Source organism: Trachemys scripta, chromosome 14 (assembly GCF_013100865.1).
Source record: "Trachemys scripta elegans isolate TJP31775 chromosome 14, CAS_Tse_1.0, whole genome shotgun sequence".
Taxonomy (NCBI): domain Eukaryota; kingdom Metazoa; phylum Chordata; order Testudines; family Emydidae; genus Trachemys; species Trachemys scripta.
This window is the reverse complement of record NC_048311.1, coordinates 4,081,776-4,101,060: the sequence shown is the minus strand read 5'-3', so window position 1 is coordinate 4,101,060 and position 19,285 is coordinate 4,081,776. Positions and strand designations below refer to the sequence as shown.

Sequence of the window (19,285 nt, the reverse complement as noted above, 5' to 3'; positions counted from 1 at the left end):
ATGGGGCAGGGCAGCTTAATTCCATTCGCCCATAAGAAGCCGGCTCCTGTGCTGTGCTCTGCTTAGCGCCTTATGGACAAATCTTTCAAAACACTTGTATCACCAGTGAGGGAGACGTCGCTTTTAGCTTGACTGTTGCCCATTACGTTTTGAGACTCAACATTAACTCCCGCTGTCTTTGACTTTCCAGCGGAATACGAGGCAGCGAAAGGTAAGGGCATTTTTTCTAGTTTTGATTATGCTTTAAATTGGAAAAGGAACACTCAGCTGTGTGTGCAAAGACGTGTTAGTGTAAAAAATTAATGTGCTACTGAGACAGGTAACCTACACGACAAGGGGAAATCCAGATATTACCCAGACATAATGGATGGGAAATTTTTGGTACTGAATTATGAATATTAACAGTTTTATTTTTCACAACATTAATCCTTGGAAATACCCTTAAAAAGCAAACAAACAAATGTCACGTACTGACACGTAAGAGACTCTGTAACGAGAACAATGATTCTTTTATACCAATAGGGCCCAGCCTGGTGAGCTCCCCATGGATGTTCTCCTGCACCCATAGGTCTCCTTGGAGCAGGATTGGGCCCTGTTGGCTTCCACACACAGCAGCTGTAGGATCAGGCACATGCGTCTGATCACACTGAAGCTGGCAGGAGTTGCAGGTGCTCAGCACCCCTTGGGGTCACCAGCATCACCCAGTGATGGAGACACTTCTGAAGGAAGAGTTCTCTGAGCTGCAGGCCCAGGTTCTCTACTGGGCCAAGACCTGTTTGGGGTGGGGGCAGTAAGGGAGCTGGGTTGGCTCCCTGGTTCTCAGGCTGCCTCAGGGGTTGCTCTAATTTGCTCCAGCTGGTCGTGGTCCCTGAGAATTGGTGATGTGCCCTGCCCTGCCCCAGCACACCTCCTCCCAGCCCTGACACTCCCCCTACACCAGGACGGCGGGGCGGGGGTGGGGGGGAGAGCAGTTGACACAGGAGCCAACTATGCTGCTTTACCCCGGCTGGGCTCTCCCTACGGCAGGGGAATTCTCTGATGTCCAGGGCCTGGTTCCAACCGGTCTGCACCATCCCTGCACACAGTGACCAGAGCAGGGGAAAGAACTGGGCCCCTTATCACCAATGGCTCCATTCTACCCCCCGATTCACATAGTGATCCCCACAGGTGTGGCCCATTGATTTCTGGGGGGAGGGTTTGCAGGATCAGATGCAATAAAGGAGAAGTCATAACTAGTGATTAGGAGCCCAATCCTGCTGTCCTGACTCAGGCAAAATTCTCACTGAAGCCAATGTAATGCGGGGTTAGAACTGGGCACTTTTGTTACTGAGAATCTCTCCCGTTGATTCATTTATGTTCTTTTTTCCCTTTTCTCTCCTCTCATTCCCATGGACCCTCTGGCAGAACTGGGTAAGCTGTTTCTGGTTGTGTGGTTTGTTTTTCACAGTCTGTGACTTGCTGAGTCTGCATTTATTTGTGTAAATTCTCGTGTCTGATTATTTCAGGACTCACCAGAGCCCAAGGATATGCAGGTAACTAACACTGATACTGCCGCAGTCACTCTCAGACCCATTCCCCTGGGATACTCGGTCGCTGCTCAGTCCTCTTACAGCTCTCACAATATCTAAGGGGTCGGGCAAAATGTCATTGTCTGCATGAAACTTTGAGGAGCTTGGTTATTCACACACCCACACCTCCCCCCCCCCAGGGTACCTGCTGGGGTCAGGGGTGGGCTCGTGCACACAGATAATTGTTTAACTGCTCTGCAGCTATTTTATAGCCTCTAGTTAATACATTGTTTATTTCAATACTGGCCATTTTTTGGCAGAAACATCCAGCCCATGAGCTTCTCCAACCCTGCTGGATGCAGTGGTAGAGAGTGGGTGGAGGGCAGAGGGGCAGCTGGTGGCTCTAGAAGGGTTGCTGGGGTGAGGAACAAGAAATTTAAATCTCCTGTCCCCATACTTAGGGCTTCTCAGCACAGGGAATTCATGCTGAAGAGCCCAGAGTAGCTAGTGTGGAATATTCTGCACTTGTATTCTTCCAATGTGGATTAACCCAAAGCAGACAAGGGCACTCTTAGCATGAGATCAGTGTCCGCACAGGCAATCAGTGCTGATTAGCTGTTCTGCACTAGCTACTCAGGGCTTTTCCCCATGTAGACAAGTCCTTAAAGTTACTTCCAAGCAGAGGTGAAAGTAAGCCGGTGTGCCCTGGTGCAGTGCACCAGTAAGAGATTGGCCGGCTGGGGGGGGGGGGGGCTCTGGATGCTGTTGGCAGGGTAACAGTGGGCAGTGCTGGGCATGGGCGCGGCCCATCCCTCCCCTTCTGCCCACTCCCTCCTCTTCTACCCTCCTCCCGCACAGGACCCCAAACCACCACCACCCGTGACCCCCTGGCCCCAGTGCTGGATGTGGGGGGTGAGGCCCCAGCCCTGGTGGGCCTGAGCCAGCACACACAGTCCCTAGGCAGCGCTGCCCCAACCCCCTACCCTGAGCCCCCTCCCCAAGGGACGGTTGCCATAGGACAGTACCTGTAAGAAATTTAAGTTACTTTCACACCTGCTTCCAAGGGAAAGAGGAGAAGCCACCCATCAGGTCCCCTCCCAGGGACCACAAGCCCTGACTGCCCCCTGCTGTGGCAAAGTTGTGCCTAGATCTGCTGGTTCCTAGGTCAACACTTTAACCATAAGAGCATTCGTTCACTACTCCAGAAATAGACAGGACACTGGACTGGATGTGAAGGGGCAGTGATGGGGGAGGGCTTGGGGAGCAGAGCCCCGTAACGCCAGGGGACTGTCACAGAGCTTGGGTCTCATGTGCTACCATAGGACATGGACCTTGCACATATGCACTGTGCTAATGCCCAGTGCCTGGGTGTGTGAATTAAACCAGCACAGGAGCGTGGGGGGCAGTTGGAGCTGGGAAGCCGGGTGAGATCAGGGGGTTCTGAGGCAGGAAGGAGGAGGAGGTGGTTGGATGATGCTCAGCAGCAGGGAGTTTGTTCGAGGTGTAGGGGGAGCTGGTGGGAGAAGGGAACAAAGGGAGAAGGAGGGTGAGTGGGGCTGGTAGTGGGGGAGCAGCAGGAGGTGTCGGGTGAGGGGTGAGCAGGGCAGAGCTTGGGGGATGGGGACAAGGAGTGGAGCCAGTGAAGGGGACTGCAGAGGGTGTGAGGGGGCCTGTAGCCCAATCTAGAGATTCTATATTGATGTTACTGATTACTTACAAATTTGTAGTTGTCACTTTGAGGGTTGACCAGTTTTGTCCCAAGATCAGGCGCAGTATTATTTAAATCATTACATAGTTGGGAACCCCGCTGTGCACAACTGCACACTCACACTATAGGAACTCTTTTAGCTTTACAAATAGTTTATTAACACATTTAGCAAAGTCACAGACACCCCAGCTCAGGAAGGTAGACAGAGATTCTACAGAACATCCATTGGCACAGTCATATACTTAGATAATTATTTGCAAAAGAACCTAAAATGTGAGCCATTGTTGTTTATGTGGTGGGCCAGAGTGAGGAGGAGGAGGAGTTGGTGGAAGCGATCAGGACAGAATGGCAGGGCAAGGCTAGAGTCAGGAAGGCCAAATGCTCCTTCTGGGTTATTTCAGACCCCAGCCACTGCTTCCCTCCCCATCCTTGCTGCCCCCAGCCCAGCGCAGTCTATAGCCATGGGGCCCTGATCTCTGGCCCCTTCCACACCCCTGGCCCCTGAGCCTGGCGGGATCCTGAGCCCATCTCCTCGATGCCTCATTCTAGGGAATCTCCAGCTAGCTCCTGGGGAGCCTCCTGCCCTTCCCCCCCCCCCCCGCTGCCCCATCCTGGGCAGGGTCCCAGGCCCTGAGTCACTCGCTGGCTGCTCTAGGCTGGCCAGGCCCAGGGTCTCCAGCAGGGCCATTGGTGATGGCACCGCACTTGCTGCCAGAGCTCCCAGCCGCTGACCCAGCCTGGCCTGTTGTCCCACCGCTGACCCCTCCCCTGCAGGTGGGGACCCTGCTGCTTTGAACGGCTGAGCCCCCCCTCCCTGCCACTGCCAGGGCTAATGCAGCGCTGCTGGGGCTGCTCCTTCCCTTGGCACCTGGATTCTGTGTCTGGGGCAAATGGCGGGTGAGTGGACAGGGACCTGCTCAGAGACACTCACCCTGTGCTGCACTCAGAGAGCAGAAACCAGCCAGGGCCAAGCAGCAAAGTGCCATCAAACTGGGATTAACCCTTTCCTTCAACCCACCCCACCAGCCTGACTGGTCAGTGCCACTCGAGTGCCCATGCTCTGACCCCAGGGACCCACGTCTGGCAGCTCAGGAAAGTTGCTGGGTGAATGTGTGGGGCAGAGTAACTAGGGCCCCCTGCACCACAGGGTCCCCATGTGCAATAGGGAAGGCCCCACACTGTCACGCAGCCCTTAGTGGCTGGGCAGTGAGTGTTATTATTGATATAGTGCCCACATGTTAGCCAGGCATTGCAGAGACACAACAAGGGGCTGCAGGCCCCTAACAGCTTCCGGTCTGAGTGCGGACAAGGCCCCGCAATGGGAGCAGCAAACGCGGAGATGGTGCAAGGATCCCAGTGCACCCTTGGGCCTGACAGAGTATTGTAGTGACCCTGCTGGCTCCATGCTGGGCCCTGGGTCACCCCCAGTTCAATATCCAGCTATCAGGGGACTCAGTACCCCCAAAGCACAGGGCAGGGCAGCAGGCTCAGAGACAGCCGGAGGCTGCAAGGAAGAGGGAGCAGCCTGGGAGCTGGGATGGGGAGGCCAGGAGGGAGGCACCACCCTGTGCTCAGTTGCTCCAGGTTCTCACTCAGGGACGCAGGCTCTATTGGGCCCAAGCTGACAGATTGGAGAGAGTGAGGCTCTGTCTGCCTGGGGAACAGGCAGCAGTTCTGTTAAATGGGGGCCAGTTGTGCAGACTCATCATGGGGTGGCACCACCAAGTTCCCCCTCAGCCAGCTCTGGATGGCCCTGCAACTGCCCTGCCTCAGTTTACTCTTTTCAGCCCTCCTTAAACTGCTCCCCACAGTCCAAAAGCTCTGAGACAAAAGTCCCCTGCCGGGGTCCACTCTGAGTCCCAGTAAACCCCAAAATAAAATCTTTTCCTTCACTCTGCTCCAGCCTCTGGCTCTAATTCAAGATCCTCATTCCCCTTGAGTCAGGAGCCCCCAGCCCTTCTTCCTGGAGCCGGGTTCAGTTCAGACTGTACCTTTGTTCCCTGCAGCCCTCACCTGCAAGCCTCTGTCCTCATACAGCTACTGTTTCTATCAATGTCATCTCTGGCAGCTCCTCCCCCTTAGAGGAGCTCCTCTCTCTAGGCGCACCCATCCCAGCTCCTTGCTCTGTGAGCTCTCCTGAGATCCCCTCTCCTCAGCCGCTTCCTGTTTCTGGGATCCCTCCAGCTGAGCCCTGGTAACCCTATATCAGGCTCATTAGCTGTTTAGCTGCCAACCAGCCACCTAGGGATTTCATTACTTCCAGGTGGGGCTGGGTTGGCTGGTTCTCCCTTACAGGAGCCTGTCACAGGTAGGCTGGTCCCTGATTCCCCTTAAAGGGCCAGCCCCCATGACCTCCCTTCCCCTGGTCTACCTAAAGACAGGCTTGACAGTGGCTAACACTTGGTTATGTTCTGCAGCCAGGGGGAACTTCCTCCCCTTCAGCCACAAGGAAACCTACAAGGCCCTTGGCCATATTTTTATTCTCGTCACTGAATTGTGAAAAAATGAAGAGACCAGGAGTTGTGTTCCCCACAGTCCTGGGTAGCTAATGTGATGGGTAAAATCCCCCATAGTCTTCAGCATGGCGTAGTTCAGAACAACTTGTACTCTGCAAGTCAGGCCCTCTGGCCATAGCAGAAGTAGGCAATAGCACCGGGCTTCCACCATTGCCGTCATGCTGCTGTAACAGATACGGGCTGGCTACAGAGCTTCCCCCGGAGCCAGATACACCCCAGATGTGCTCATCACAAGACCCTTTAATGCTCTGCCAGGTATGGCTGAGATTAGCTTAAATAAGGTCTGTTACACACAGCCCCAGCTAGCTACAAGGTCCCTCAAACAGCTGCCTCCCAGGACACACTCACACACGTGCCCTTTGGCGTTAAGTTTGTCTTTCATTCAGATAGCTCCTTATTAGCATCTCTAATTATTACTGAGCACAGCTTTTTGTTCCGGCAGCCTCCAGTAAATGAGCTCTAGGAGCACATTTCAGATCCTCTTCTGTCCACATGGCTGGGTGAAATGTTATCAGCTGGGAAAGTGCCTTTCTGCTGCTCCCCTTTTCCTGTTGGATGGACTTCGGTTTAGCCCAGCTCTGGTTCGGGCTTTGTGTTGCTCTTTCAGGTCTCTGCGGGGAAAGGTCCCCAGTCTCTTCCTTTTCTATTTCAACTTCCTCTTGGACATGTGTTTTTATGGTGGCTTTTCCCTCCAGCAGGTGGAATCCCACCTCAGACAGTCCATCTTCCACGCGATGGGCCTGTACCTCTGCACCCACCACAGTACTGTTCTTGTCTCCAGCCGGCTGGTGTAGCTCACTGCCCAGCTGCTCTGTTTTCTGGCATTGTCAAGGCTGGATCCCCACTTTGAACTTTAGGGTACAAATGTAGGGGCCTGCATGAAAACTTCTAAGCTTAACTACCAGCTTAGCTCTGGTTCCGCTGCCACCATTTCCCAATTAGATTCCCTCCCTGGGAAGCCCTGAGAAACCTTTCACCAATTCCCTGGTGAATAAAGATCCAAACCCCTTGGATCTTAAAACAAGGAGAAATTAACCATCCCCCCTCCTTCCTCCCACCAACTCCTGGTGAATCAAGATCCAAACCCCTTGGATCTTAAAACAAGGAAAAATCAATCAGGTTCTTAAAAAGAAGGCTTTTAATTAAAGAAAAAGGTAAAAATCATCTCTGTAAAATCAGTATGGAAATTAACCTTACAGGGTAATCAAACTTAAAGAGCTCAGAGGACTCCCCTCTAGTCTCAGGTTCAAAGTACAGCAAACAAAGATAAACACTCTAGTAAAAGGTACATTTACAAGTTGAGAAAACAAAGGAAAACTAACACGCCTTGTTTGAAATAGGAGAGACTTGTTTAGAAAGATGTGGAGAACCTGGATTGATGTCTGGTCCCTCTCAGTCCCGAGAACGAACACACTCCCAAACAAAGAACACAAACAAAAGCCTTCCCCACCAAAGATTTGAAAGTATCTTGTCCCCTTATTGGTCCTTTAGGTCAGATGCCAGCCAGGTTACCTGAGCTTCTTAACCCTTTACAGGGAAAAGGATTTTGGAGTCTCTGGCCAGGAGGGATTTTATAGTACTGTACACAGGACAGCTGTTACCCTTCCCTTTATAGTTATGACAGGCATAATTTCATCTCTTTCCACAAGGCCTCTGGATTCTCCTGCTTCGTATGCGTCTCAGAGTCGGGCTTCGTTCCACACTCAATCTTAAGCTGGTTTTGGAGATTAGTCAACTCCTTCTGCAACAACAAACATTGCTGTTCCCCGGTCACCCTCCAGTGCTGATACGGGCTTCTTCCAGTGCTCCTGCTCCCGCTGGATGGCTTGGGCTGAGATCCAGTCCCTTGTCAGTGCATCTCCTCTAGCTCCTGCAGGGCCTCAGCCTTTGGGCCTGGAGGGTGCTCAGCTGTGCAAGGCCTTCTGCCCTGCTCCCCTCAGCTTCAGCAACCTTTTCTTCTAGCTCTTCCCAGTCCATTAGTGAGTGGGTTTGTTGGGTAGCTGTAGAGGACATGGCCACTAGTGCAGCTTCCTTTGTAGCCAGCACCTCTGTTGACATCCAGCCCTTCAGTGCGTGATCCACTTGTTCCCCTAAAAAGCCTCCCAGGACACCCGCAGCATCACTGCACTCCCCTGTGTAAATGCAGCCTCCTGGTGATTTATTGCTGGGCTCTCTCTTATCGCACACACCAGAGCCCTCAGCCTGCACCTCTGCCCTCTCCTGAGCCATCAGCTTTAGTCTGTCTAGTTCTTTAACTTATTCCAGGAGCTGTTCCTTCTCCTCTATTAGGAAACGTCTACATTGGAGCTAAGAGGTGTGATTCCCAGCTCATGTAGACGTAGCTGAGCTAGCACCTAAAAATAGCCATGTGGCCAGGGTAGCACAGGTGGCAGCTTCAGCTACTGCCTGAGTACAAACCCACCCAGCCCCCTTGGTGTGTACTCAGGCAGCTGGCCCAAGCTGCCTTTCCTAGCCGGGCTACACTGCTACCTTTAGTGTGCTAGCCTGAGCAGAGTAAGTGCAGGTACATTTACATGAGCTGGGAATCTCATCTCCCAGCTCAGTTGCAGACACCCTCTGTTTCAAGTTCTCCAGGTTTCTTCCTTCTAACCGGTGTGGCAGGCTCCTGTGTCCCAGGAAACCCTGCTCTAGTTTCCCAGCCACACCACTCACATCCTGTAGCCCTTTCTGGGCCCCTCTTTCGCAAGGCCTAAGGCTTGTTCAAGCCCTTTCAGTTTTGGCTCCAGGGTGACTTTACTCTTGCATGGCTCATTTGCTACCTTGGCTGCCTGCAGCTTGGCTGCCTTGAGACTGTTGTTCTCCATCTCCCTGTTGCTTTGCACCTCCAATGGCTGAACTATTCCAGTCTCCAGGTGCTGCTTCTCCTCTAGGGCCCAGGCTCCTTGACCAGGGGTACTGGCAATTCCAACTGCCGCTTCCTCCCTGTGGGATGGTGCCTGGCGCTTGGTACATTCAGCAGCTGTGAGTTTCTCCTGCATTTGAATAATCTCATCAGTCCTTGGCTCATGTCTGTGCTGGAGCTTAATCTCCAACGGCTGGGCTTCTTGGGAGCTAGAGCAGAATTTTTTCTGCCGAACACCCTGTTTCTTTTTCAGTGCCTTGACCTGTTTGCTCTCCATAGCCACAATCTGGTGGCTTCTCCCCTGCTCTGCGAGTAGCTCCTTCTGCCTGTCTTCTGGTCACTGGGCTTGCTCCTATTGCTTTGCCAGTTTCAGTAAGAAAACCTGCACCTGGGCCTGAAAACTACTAGTCGTTCAATAGCCCTGTCAGGGCTCTTGTTACACCCCTCTCCTGGGACCACCAGAAATGCTGAATCACTTTTAGCTTCTGCCCCAGATCCCCTGGCCCAGAGAGCCGGCTGTCCACTAGAACTGCTGGTTGGATCATTTTTGAAGGGAGTCCTTTCAGGCTCCTGGAGGAAGCTACTCAAACGCCCCCAATTCCCAAGCTTTGAATCTGGGAGTGAGGCTAAGGTATTTCTGATAAGCAGAGGGACGTCTGAAACCCATGGCTGGCCTCTCCCTCTGAAGCTCGTACCCCAGGGCCTGCTTTCTTAGCAACCCATTTTACCCAGTACTAGAAACTCTCAGTGCCCCATAGCAACATCCCCGATCCCCTCTGTCCAAAATCCAAAGTTCTTGTAGGGCAGCATCTTTTTCCGTGTCCCTTTTCCATATAGTCAAAACAAATTAACCCTGGAGGGGGAACTCTTCCCAGCCCCAAATGGGTTCCCACAGTCTTAGGCCTGAACTCCCCATGGCAGGGCGTCTTTAATAACCTGGAACTCCCCTGTTCCCCGAGTGTTTTGGGAAACCAGGCCAGTCTGCCCATCCTTGCTCCTGGAGGCAGCCCCATCTTATGTGCCCATCCTGCCCACAGTCAGTGCACAGCATTTGACAGCCCTGTCTGCAGTGGGTCAGGGTGACTCTTTCCAGTCACTGGCCCTCCTCAGTGTGTCGCTGTGGGTGCCTGGGCACTTCCAGCAATGGGAGCTGGAACACCCTGGGCTGTTGCTGGCCATCCAGACACCAGCTTGGGAGACTGAATCTCCCACCGTCATGGAAGGTGTCTGTGCCGTGCTGCTCTGTCAGCCCTCCAGGGTGAGTCTCAGAGCCGGGGCGACAGACATCGGCTTGTGGGGTTTGTGCTACAGCATTAAACACAGCTGTGTAGATGTTGTGTCTGGGGCTGGAGCCTGGGTTTGAAGCCCCCACTTACTCCCTGGGCTTCAAAGCCCCAGCTCCAGCCTGAGCCAGACGGTCTATACGGCTCTTTTTAGCTCCATAGCAGGAGCCCCACAAATCTCAGTCTGTTGTCCCGGCTCTGAGACTTGCTGCCGCAGACTGTGTAGATCATTGGTTCTTAACCTGGGGTGCACACACCCTCTGGGGGTGCGAGATGCCCTTTCTGGGGGTACAAAACATGCCAGATTTGTTTAGAAGGTAAATCATTGAAAACACAAAGTAAGTACAGGCACGTAAGTACAACTACTTTGTTTCATCAAACCTATGTATTTATTAACATTATACATTTTTTAACGATTACTGTAATATACAAACAAAAAATATATCTAGGTTTAAAGAACTGATCTACTTCAATGATTTTTGATAAGGGGTGCGAGAACATATTTTGAGAACCAAAGGGGTGCAGGCTGCAGTAAAGGTTAAAAACCACTGGTGTAGATGAACCCAAAGTGTCTCCAGAGTCTTGGTGTGAAAGTTCCCAGCATGTCTGACCCAGGGCCGGTTAATGAGAGTGAGGGGGGTGGCTGGTGCTGTCGTTAGATGGAGACACCTGAACCCCTGGGGCTCTGAGACAGTCTCTGGGACCATTATCTGCTCTGGGAGATGCCCAGGTGCAGCTGCAGAGGGTCTGTGCCACTTGCAGAGTCCATGGGACAAATCGCTCTGAGCAGAGAGTTCAGGCTGGAGCCAAGACTCCATTTTCAGCCTGATTTTTGGGATGAGATCGGGACGGGGGGATTTTCCTACCCAGGGCAAATTTAATGGCAGCTCTGGGGTGTTTCATAGCTGATGTCCTGAGCCTGTAACTCTGCGTTGCTGGGGATGTTGACAGTCACTCATTGCAAGTCACTGGGGTTTGGGCTCCTCAGTTGCTCAGACAGGTTTGAAGTGGAGCTGGGTGAAATGTTTTGGACAAATAGTTTATTTGCTGCAAAATATTATTTTGGATCGACTGAAACTTTGCAAATCCATGTCGAGTTTGCTGAATAGTTTGAATGAACAGAAGAAGGTGCCACCGCTTCCCTTGTGCCCTCAGCTGGGAGCCCCAGGTGCAATCCCCCCATGTGATGTGGGGCAGGAATTGGAATGGGGGTCTCTCCACTGGGAGGGCTGGAACCACTGGGCTCTGGGTGTCTGACGTGGGGCTCCCTCAGTCTCTCCTGCTGAATCTAAACACTGCCACGGGCCTGGGCCAGAGCGTGGGAGTGAGAATGACTCTGCAGCCCAGTAGGTCGGGCCCCACCTGGGAGCCCAGAGTCCAGCTCCCCTGCCCCAGTGACCCTGTAATTACTGACCCATAACTCCAGTGAGGGGAGGGGTTATGGCCCCGGCACAGCAGTGTCTCAGGCATGTTGTTGCCCCATGCAAAACCCCTAGTGCAGATGCGCTGCGTGGGTGTGAGCTGGGACTGGCCCCCGGTGCAGCTTCTCTCAGATGGAAGGGGCAGGAAGTGGGGAAATGCCCCCTCCCTCCCCACTGCCCCAGCCTCATTAGTAATGACCCTTGTTCCCCCCCATTACCCAGTTACACCTCCAAGCATCCCCGCACTGCCCATCCCCCCACTATCCTGCCCACACCCAGGAGCCAAGCCCAGATCCACTTCCTATGGCCTGGGGGAGGGGCTGGGCCGGACGAGGGGAGGGGCCGGCTGTGGGGTTTGCCTGGCTGAAAGGTGGTGCCGGGGGGGAGTGGGGGCCAGCCAGCATGGAGAGTCCCAGCTCCACCCCTGGGGCAGCGGTGCCTGGCCAGTGTATGTGGGGACAGCACAGACCTGATCTAAGTAACAAACCAACCACACATGGCCCCAAGGCAACAGAGATGCAGGCCTCCCCCTTCACCCCTCTCTGTCCCCTGGCACCTGCCAATCTGCTCATCGCCTCCGGCCCCTAGCTCCTGCCCCTCCTTTCCATTCCCTCAACCTCTGTGCCCACCTGGCCCCTGCTTCTATCCTCCATGACTCCACTTTGCCCCACCCCTTCCCTTCACCCCCTTTCTGCTCCCATCGTCCCCTCTCCACCCACTTTGTCCCATGCCCCCTGCCCTGTCACATGCCCCTGCCCTCCACCTACCTCTGCCCCCCTGGAACCCACCACCCTTTTCACCCTGCCCTCCTGGCACCTGCCCCCTCTTCCAAACACTCTTTGCACCTGGTGCCCACCCATCACTTCACTCCCCCTACGCCCTGGCCTCTGCTCCCCTTTCCCCCCTGCTCATGAATCCCAGATCTCCCCTCACCCCCCTCTGCCCCTAGTGCCCACGCCATCTTTCACCTTCCTCTGTTGTCCTGGCTCCTGCTCTTCTCACTCCCCTCAGCGCTCCTGGCACATGCCCCCTCCCCATCCTCTCTGCCCCCTGTGCCCAGTTCTCCTCTAGCCCCACTCTGACCCTCTGGCTTTTGCCCCTTCCTAATCCACTCTCCTAACACCCTCTACCCACCTGCCCTACCTCTCCCCTCACCCCCTCTCTGCCCCCTGGTGCCCACCCCTCCCTCCTCAGCCCTCCTTGTGTCTGCCCCTCTGCTCACCCTCCTCAGTCCCCCTGTCACCTGCCCATCTCCTTGCCCCCTTCCTCCCTGGTGCCTCCCACACACACCATCCTCTGCCCCCATCACCCATGACTTCCCACATTCGCTGCCTTCCTGGTGCCTACCCCTGCTTTCACATCATCCTGTTCCTAGCACCCACTGCTCCCCTCCCCCTTCCCTCCTTTTGCCTGCCCCGTCCTTTCCCCCTTCTGTCCCCCAGCACCTGCCCCTCCCCTGCCCCTTAGGAACCCACCTCTTCCCTTGCCCCCTCTACCCCCCAATACCTCTTCTTGCCCCTTGTTGGCCGCAGTGCCTGCCCCTTTCCATGCCACACGACTGTCCCCCGGCACCTGTCCCTTCCCCTGCCCCATTGCTGCCTGCCCATCTGCTCGACCCCTCTACCCCCTGACTTTCACCCCTCCCCTCATTCCCCTCTAGACCCCATGTCACACACCCGTTCCCTTGCCCTCCCACCCTGTGATGACCACCCTTCCCTCACCCTTCATTTGCCTTGGTGCCTGACCCATCCTATGCCACGCCACTGTCCCCCGGTGCCCACCTCTACCCCACTCTGTCCTGCCAATGCCTGTCCCTGACCCTCTCCCTCCCCTAACCCTCTGGCACAAGCCCCTTCCCTTGTACCCCCTCCCCCTGCCACCTTCCCCTTAGTTCTCCCCCCGCCCCTGCCTTACTGAATGAGGGAGGCAACCTAGTGACAGAGGATGTGGAAAAAGCTAATGTACTCAATGATTTTTTTGCCTCTGTCTTCACGCACAAGGTCAGCTCCCAGATTGCTGCACTGGGCAGTACAGCATGGGGAGAAGGTGACCAGCCCTCTGTGGAGAAAGAAGTGGTTCGGGACTATTTAGAAAAACTGGACGTGCACAAGTCCATGGGGCCGGATGCGCTGCATCCGAGGGTGCTAAAAGAGTTGGCGGGTGAGATTGCAGAGCCATTAGCCATTATTTTTGAAAACTCATGGCGATCGGGGGAGGTCCCAGATGACTGGAAAAAGGCTAATGTAGTGCCCATCTTTAAAAAAGGGAAGAAGGAGGATCCGGGGAACTACAGGCCAGTCAGCCTCACCTCAGTCCCTGGAAAAATCATGGAGCAGGTCCTCAAGGAATCAATTATGAAACATTTAGAGGAGAGGAAAGTGATCAGGAACAGTCAGCATGGATTCACGAAGGGGAAGTCGTGCCTGACTAACCTAATTGCCTTCTATGATGAGATAACTGGCTCTGTGGATGAGGGGAAAGCAGTGGATGTGTTATTTCTTGACTTTAGCAAAGCTTTTGATACGGTCTCCCACAGTATTCTTGCCACCAAGTTAAAGAAGTATGGGCTGGATGAATGGACTGTAAGGTGGATAGAAAGCTGGCTAGATCGTCGGGCTCAACGGGTAGTGATCAATGGCTCCATGTCTAGTTGGCAGCCGGTTTCAAGTGGAGTGCCCCAAGGGTCGGTCCTGGGGCCGGTTTTGTTTAATATCTTTATTAATGATCTGGAGGATGGTGTGGACTGCACTCTCAGCAAGTTTGCAGATGACACTAAACTAGGAGGCGTGGTAGATACACTAGAGGGTAGGGATCGGATACAGAGGGACCTAGACAAATTAGAGGATTGGGCAGAAAAAAACCTGATGAGGTTCAACAAGGACAAGTGCAGAGTCTTGCACTTAGGACGGAAGAATCCCATGCACTGCTACAGACTAGGGACCGAATGGCTAGGTAGCAGTTCTGCTGAAAAGGACCTAGGGGTCACAGTGGACGAGAAGCTGGATATGAGTCAACAGTGTGCTCTTGTTGCCAAGAAGGCTAACGGCATTTTGGGCTGTATAAGTAGGGGCATTGCCAGCAGATCGAGGAACGTGATTGTTCCCCTTTATTCGACATTGGTGAGGCCTCATCTGGAATACTGTGTCCAGTTTTGGTCCCCACACTACAAGAAGGATGTGGAAAAATTGGAAAGAGTCCAGCGGAGGGCAACAAAAATGATTAGGGGTCTGGAGCACATGACTTATGAGGAGAGGCTGAGAGAACTGGGATTGTTTAGTCTCCAGAAGAGAAGAATGAGGGGGGATTTGATAGCAGCCTTCAACTACCTGAAGGGGGGTTCCAAAGAGGATGGAGCTCGGCTGTTCTCAGTGGTGGCAGATGACAGAACAAGGAGCAATGGTCTCAAGTTGCAGTGGGGGAGGTCCAGGTTGGATATCAGGAAAAACTATTTCACTAGGAGGGTGGTGAAACACTGGAATGCGTTACCTAGGGAGGTGGTAGAGTCTCCTTCCTTGGAGGTTTTTAAGGCCCGGCTTGACAAAGCCCTGGCTGGGATGATTTAGCTGGGAATTGGTCCTGCTTTGAGCAGGGGGTTGGACTAGATGACCTCTTGAGGTCCCTTCCAACTCTGATATTCTATGATTCTATGATTCTCCTGTCGCCCCCTCTGCCTCCCTGACACCCCTCACCCTCCTCTAGTGCCCTGGTACCAGCTCCTCTGTTCACTCCTCCTCTGCCCCCCTGAGGCCCATCTCTACCATTGCCCCCATCTGCCTCCATCATGCCTGTCCCTTCCTTTGCTTCGTCTCCCTGCCTGGTGAAAACCCCTTCCCTTGACCCACTTTGGGCCCCCTGGTGTCAGACCTTCCTTCCCCCCATCTCTGCACCACTGGTGCCCATCCCTTCCCACACTTTCTCCTAACCTCTGGGTCCCACCCCTCCCCTCATCCTCCCTCTGCAGGGCCGGCTCCAGCATTTCTGCCGCCCCAAGCAAAAAAAACAAAAAACAAAAAGCCACGATCAGCGGCGGCAGTTCAGCGGCAGGTCCTTCACTCCTAGAGGGAGTGAGGAACCTGACGCCCCCGAATTGCTGCAGGTGCCGCCCCTCTCCCTTGGCCGCCCCAAGCACCTGCTTGTTAAGCTGGTGCCTGAAGCCGGCCCTGTCCCTCTGTCCCTCTGGTGCCCACATCTCCACACCCCTGTGTCCCCCTAGGGCCTGCCCTTCTCCACACCCCACTTTCTACCCCCCTGTTTGCACCTGTTCCCTTCCCCCACTCTGCCCCCTGGTGCCCGCCCCTCTCCTGTCTCCCCTCCTTACATCTGCCCCTCTGCTCAGTCCCCGCATCCCTCCTGGTGACTAGCCCTTCCCTCGCCCGCCCCCGTCCTCCTGGCATCCACCCCTACCATCATGCCCCTCTCTACCTTGATGACTGCCCCTCCTCTCGGTCCCCTGTTTCCCCCTGGGGTCTGCCCCACCCCTTGCCCCCCCATGGCCCTCTGGCACTTGCCCTACCCATCACCTCTTTTCCTCCCCTTGTCACCTGCGCCGTCCCCTGCCCCCTCCTTTTCCCCTGGTGACAGCCCCTCCTTCTATGCCCCCTCTGCCTTCCCAGTGCCTGCCCCACTCCTCCCTCCCTCCTCCCCACCCCATTGGAGCTCCCCCCATTCTATCACACCCCTGTGCCCCTGGTGTCTGCCCCTTCCCTTGCTTCCCTGTGCCCCCTGGGGTCTGTCCCCTTCTTCTGCCCTGGCACCCACCCTTCCCCTCACCCCCTGGAACCTGCTCTTCCCTTCCCCCACCCCTGTCCTCCTGGTGCCCACCACTTCCCTTGCCCCCCCTTGCACTTGTGTCTGCCCCTCCCCTCCCTTTGCCCCACCCCTCACCCCCTGCAGCCCATTTGAACCTGCCCCCCTCGCCCCCCCCCTGTGTTCCTGATGCTGGCTCCTCTTGCCTCCCCGCATTGCCCTTGTGCTTGCCCCCCTCTGCCCCTCCCCCCCTCTGCCCCGTCACCTGCCGCACTCCTTTCCTCTCCCAGCATCAAGCTTTCCCCTCCCCCATCCCTCTGCTGCCCTCCCCTCCCCCACTGACACCTTCCCACCCCCTCCCCCGGCGTCTGCCATTTCCTCACAGGCAGATGGGTCCTGACTCCCCTCAGGCAACAAGCCCCCTCCCCTGCACAGTGATTAACGAGGGTGCAGGTTAATTTCCCTTTGATCCCAGTGACCAGCCCCTGCCCCCGGCACTGACTCTGTGACTCTCTCCCCAGTGGACTTGACTCTGGATCCAGGCACAGCTCATCCCAACCTCGTCCTGTCTGCGGATCGGAAACATGTGAGATACGGAGACACACGCCAGGATCTGCCCGACAACCCTGAGAGATTTGATAAATATCCCATTGTCCTGGGCGCTGAGGGGTTCACGGGCGGGAGGCATTACTGGGAGGTGGAGGTGGGAAACAAGCCTCAGTGGGACCTGGGGGTTTCTAGGGAATCTGTGAGCAGGAAGGGGTGGGTCACACTCACAGCTGTGAATGGATACTGGGCTGTGCGGCTGAGGTATGGGAGATACACGGCCCTCACCTCCCCCTCGACCCCCCTCCCCGTGAGCGTCAGGCCCAGCCGGGTGGGGATTTTCCTGGACTATGAGGCGGGCGAGGTCTCGTTTTACAATGTGACTGACAGATCCCATCTCTTCACTTTCACTGACACCTTCTCCGGGACGCTCCGCCCTTATTTCTGTCTCTGGTTCAACGCTGAGGGTACAAACGTGGCTCCCCTGATCATCTGCCCGGTCCCAGCTCAGACCTGAGGGAATCTCTGTCCCTGACAGTGACCCCGCTGCACAGACTGGCCCCTCCCAGCGCTGCTGCTCTTCTGCCCCCGTGTGGTGGAGGCCGGTTACTGCAGCAACTGGACGTTTTGTGCTGACCAGACGCTGCCAGTTTCCCTTTTCAGCTGGAGTAGAAAACCGGACACCTGGCAACCCCAGCCCAGGCTGGGTGAATGGGACCCACTTGCTGGAAGGAGCCAGACAGATTTTCCCCCCTCCCCCTGTGTTTGCTCCATCCCTGGCACAGGGTGATGCTGGTAAGAAATACTGTCAGACAGCTAGTGGGTTTTGCTGCCCTGACCTTTCCCCATCCACTGCCAGGTACCAGATGGTGATGGATGGGGATCATTCACTCCTGTCAGAATTTTCTACCCCTGTGAAATCTCAATGCAAAATATGAAAAAAAAGATTGTAAACAAAAACATTTTCATTTATATTTCAACAGTACTTCAGAAACAAGCATCTAAACATATTTTTAGAAATGGAATTATTTACATTTATTTTTTGATTCTTCCCTCAAATCTATATTGAGCTTTAACTTCTCTACATAGCATCATTTGCATTTCAACTGTGTTACTTCAGGAAATTCAAAATATTTATCTTATTAAAATAATTATTAAAAACTGTCAGACTGGGTTGTTCAGTTACAATGTACATGTGTCAAAAACATCACAACTACACACGTGCAGCTGCTCTCTCTCTCTCTCTCTTCCCCCCCCCCCTTTATTGTCTTGACTGGTTCTCTCTGGAAGGCAGGGCACATACACCCACCTCCTGCACTACACCTTTGAAAATTAATAGGTGAAAAAATGATAGAATTAATTAAGCAATATATTTTAATTAACTCAGGCAAGATTATAAAATAGTCTTTGAACTTCTGTCAGCATTAATTCATGTGATTTTTAAATTTCTTGCTACATATAATCAGTAATCAAAACATGACCCTTCCTTTCTTGTTCTCACATCAATTAACAAAACATGGTCCCGAACCTCAAATGCTATCTTCCTATATATAGAAATCACTTCTACAAGATCCTTTTTTTAGTTTATTTTTCTTTAGAAATATTATTTGCAGCTAATGTACTGTCAGTGTCCACTGTTGATTTCAGTGTACTGCCGGGCTCTTCATGTTCTTGGTTCTAAGGATGCAACAAATGTAATTTGGTAAAGAAACAGAGAAGAGGTTGTATTCCTTTACTGAATCATCACAAATTAACTTAATTGTATTAAAGACGCTGGCACTTAATGGCCCATAACATGAAATTTGGTGAAGCTGTAGTGGGAAACCTTTCTTCTCAGCCATAAATCAGTCGAAAGGGTGATATTTTTGTTGTCATGTGAGGTTTAGAGTACAAAGAAAATAAAGTTGCTCCTGGAAATTCAGCTCAGTTCCTCTGGGTTCTCTGTCCACCACCTTCCTGAATGCTGTGTACAAATAGTGACTGATTGGTCTAATTCCTTGAAATTAGCAATTGAATCTCATTTCCTGAAGAGCTAGCTGAGCAGAGTGTGAGGGGAGGTACATCACATGGCACTGCTAGGACTACTTTTTGTTTTAAACGTGATGCATTATGAACATTTTCAATGTAATAATTCAGTTTTGAAAATGTATTCATGCCCTAAACATACCTTGATTATTTGAAAATAAATATCCTAAAATTATCTTGTGATGGATTCATTTGTGTTTTTATCCAGTCTGCTGCTGTCTAGGTGGCATGGGCTGCTGAATCCAGGGCCAGCTCTAGGCACCAGCAAACCAAGTACTTGTATGAATGATCCTGCATCAGTTCCTGCAACCTCTGGCTGGCAGACCTCTGTGTGAATTAAGCAACAGACAGTCTGCCGGGGAACCTCCCACAAGTGCAGTGGTGAGCTGGAGCCGGTTCCCACCGGTTCGCAGGAACCGGTTGTTAAATTTAGAAGCCCTTTTAGAACCGGTTGTTCCGAGACAACCGGTTTTAAAAGGGCTTTATTTAACAAAGGCTCAGGTAACTGTCCACCCTGCCCCCGGCCCCAGCTCACGTCCCCTTCCTCCCCTGAATGCTCCGCCTCCTCCTCCTCTTCCCCTGCTGCCCGCGAATCAGATGTTCGCGGGAAGCTTGAAAAAGCAGCAGGCAGGCAGGCAAGCTGGGGTGGCGTTCCAGGGAGGAGCGGTG

The 19,285-nt window shown here is 53.5% G+C and overlaps 1 protein-coding gene across 3 annotated transcripts in view; it reads left to right on the top strand.

Moving 5' to 3' along the window:
• LOC117887162 (butyrophilin subfamily 1 member A1-like) overlaps window positions 1-18,791 on the top strand; it is a 292,990-nt gene extending 274,199 nt beyond the window's left edge. For all 3 annotated transcript variants that reach the window (XM_034789473.1, XM_034789474.1, XM_034789472.1), the window contains 4 exons: window positions 191-211; window positions 1,405-1,410; window positions 1,506-1,532; window positions 16,567-18,791. In XM_034789473.1, the coding sequence (XP_034645364.1) occupies window positions 191-211; window positions 1,405-1,410; window positions 1,506-1,532; window positions 16,567-17,108 (596 nt within the window). In that variant the 3' untranslated portion in view covers window positions 17,109-18,791. The remainder of the gene's footprint in view (window positions 1-190; window positions 212-1,404; window positions 1,411-1,505; window positions 1,533-16,566) is intronic.
• The last annotated feature ends 494 nt before the right edge of the window (window positions 18,792-19,285 follow it).